At 58.0% G+C, this 2,528-nt stretch overlaps 1 protein-coding gene across 1 annotated transcript; it reads right to left on the bottom strand.

The window, feature by feature from the left end:
- Nucleotides 1–675: 675 nt before the first annotated feature.
- On the bottom strand, nucleotides 676–2,272 carry LOC127219987 (potassium voltage-gated channel subfamily F member 1-like). The gene is given in 4 exon segments (XM_051181620.1): nucleotides 676–787; nucleotides 789–895; nucleotides 898–2,128; nucleotides 2,130–2,272. Coding segments are annotated over 4 exon segments (1,497 nt in total). The 5' UTR covers nucleotides 2,238–2,272; the 3' UTR covers nucleotides 676–736.
- Between the last annotated feature and the right edge of the window lie 256 nt (nucleotides 2,273–2,528).

Below are 2,528 nucleotides of genomic sequence, written 5' to 3'. Positions count from 1 at the left end.
TGTTGGAGACACCACATGAACTCAGGGACAATCAGACAAGGCCTGAATTCCTCTTCTGTGTGACCCCGAGCCTTGGTTTCTCTATCTGTAAAATGGGGATACTTGTCTATCAGGGTATCTGGAAAGTAAAAAAGGTGGATGAAAAGGAGAGCTCTCCAGGTGGCAACTATGAGCTAGCTGCCCCATAAGCAGGGCCTACAACCTCTCCTTCCTGCCCAAGCCTCAGGGAGCCAGCTTTTCCACAGAAGGAAGCAGGAGAGTGTCTTGTGGAATGTGGCAAGGCGCCTTGGAGCTGAACCCTGCCTTGCTGCTCTTCTTTAATTAGCTCTCAACTAAAAATAGCTACCCCCCCACTCCCTCTGGGGCTGCACACCTCCTTTCTGGCCTGGCACTAGGGTGTGCAGGAGACACTCTTGGGGTGACAACCAGCCTGAGACAACCAGCAATGTGGAGGGTATGCTGAATAGGAGGTTTTGTTGAAGGGGGCATGGAAGCAGCTGTGGGCTTCTGCCAAGCTATTCCAATAGCCCCATGGCTCCTGCACTCCCCAGTCCCTTTATACCTGGACAACTGGCACACAAGGAGTCTTACCCAGCCTTGGTAGTGTCTGTTCAGGGGAGGGAGGGCTGGGAGACACAGGTAAGCTCCCTTGAAGCCACAGACATGCCTACTGGCATGCCTACCCAATGGTCTGTCCATCCACAGGTCAGTCTGTCCCTGCCCTGGAGCCAAGCCATCACTTGCAGCTCTGGAGTCGGGTCCTATGGTGCTTCTCTGTCAGCAGGGGGGATGAAGGTATCGCTATGGGAGAGCTTCAGCCTGCTGCCCCAGCTTGGCCCCTCTCTGGCAGCAGGCTCTGGTGGCAGGGTATCCAGGTCACTTCGAGAGCCCCCGGTTTGCCTTCTGCGCTGTTAGAATTGAGCTCCATCAGCTCCAGCTCATGTTTGGCTGCGGTCTCCAGAACACGCTGTTTGTTGTAGTACCTGACAAAGTTGTTGATGATGGGGTGAATGGGCAAGGCGATGGCAATTACTCCACACAAGAAACTAATGGCCGCATTGAGCTTGCCCAATGTGGTCTTGGGGTAGATGTCACCATAGCCCACTGTGGTCATGGTAATGATGGCCCACCAGAAGGACTGTGGGATGCTCTTGAACAGAGTTTCAGGGTGGCTCTGTTCCATGGTGTAGCCTAGTGCGGAAAAGACAAAGATGCCCACGGCCAGGTACATAAGCAACAGCCCCAGTTCCTTGAAACTGCGCTTGAGGGCGTAGGTGAGGGTCTGCAGGCCTGAGGAGTGGCGGGCCAGCTTGAAGATGCGTGCAATGCGCATGATCCGCAGGGCCTGTACAGCCTGCTGCACGTTGGTCAGCTCCATCATTCGTGCACCCAAGTGCGTGAGTGTGAGGCTCACATAGAATGGGAGGATGGCCAGCACATCCACGATGTTCATGAAGGACAGGGCGAAGTGCAGCTTGTTGGGCGATGAGAAGAGGCGTAGCAGGTACTCCAGTGTGAACCAACCGATGCAAGCAGTCTCCACGTTCTCCAGTGTCGGGTGCTCTACGCGGTTGCCCTCAGCGTCCACCACCTGCAGCTCGGGTATGGTGCCCATGCACATGACCACGGATGAGACAAGGATGAGCAGGAAGGATAGAACTGCCACCACCCGCGCTGGGCACGACGACTCTGGCTTCTCCAAAAACTTCCAGACACACTTCTGACAGCGGCGCCAGCGGCCCTCAGCTGCATCCACACCCAGGTCGTCCAGGATGAGCTGCACCCTGCGTGCGATCTCCTCCAGCTCCTCGTGCTTCTCGCTCAGGTGGCTCTTACAACAGTCATCCAGGAATTTGAGGTCCACCTTCCAGAAGTCCATCTCGTTCTTGAAACAGATGGGGCAGATGCCCTTCTTCATGTGGACCTCCCCAAAATAGTACACCTCGATAACACACTTGAACGCGTCCGGGTCCCGGTCGAAGTAGAATTCGCGCTTGCCTGGGTCGTAATCGTCGCACAGGGAGAAGATGGTGTCGTAGCCACCGGCCAAGCAGTCTATGAGCTCCGCCAGCCGGGTCTCGGGGTACTGGCTGAGCAGGTCTCCGTAGAGCACCTGACGCACGCCCCCCCACATTCACCACGATCTCAATATCATCGCCTGCCACAGAGTCCTGGCTGCCAGGCTCCTGGAGGCTTTGCTCTGGTTCCGGGAGGCTTTGCTCCGCAGACGCGTCCATGCTCCCCGCCAGTGCGCTCACAAGCCCGGGTTCCCTGCGCCGCCGTGCCACTGCGCGGCTCTCGGGACAGCAGCCACCTGCTGGGAAAGGCACTCACAGCGGGCGGAGGCAGACTGGGGCGCACCGCGGGGGAGCCATGCACCCAGGGGCCGCAGCGACGGGGCTGTGCGCGGGCATCCAGGCACCTCGGCAGGGGACTCTGCCGCCGGTGGCCTCCGGTGTTCAGGACTCCACCCACAGCTCCGGATATGTCGCTTCAGCTCCCTCCGGAATAGGACCAGGCTCTCCTGG

Source organism: Phodopus roborovskii, unplaced genomic scaffold, assembly GCF_943737965.1.
Source record: "Phodopus roborovskii unplaced genomic scaffold, PHOROB, whole genome shotgun sequence".
Taxonomy (NCBI): Eukaryota; Metazoa; Chordata; class Mammalia; order Rodentia; family Cricetidae; genus Phodopus; species Phodopus roborovskii.
Note: the sequence above shows the minus strand (reverse complement) of the source record. Positions and strands in the feature narration are given on the sequence as shown.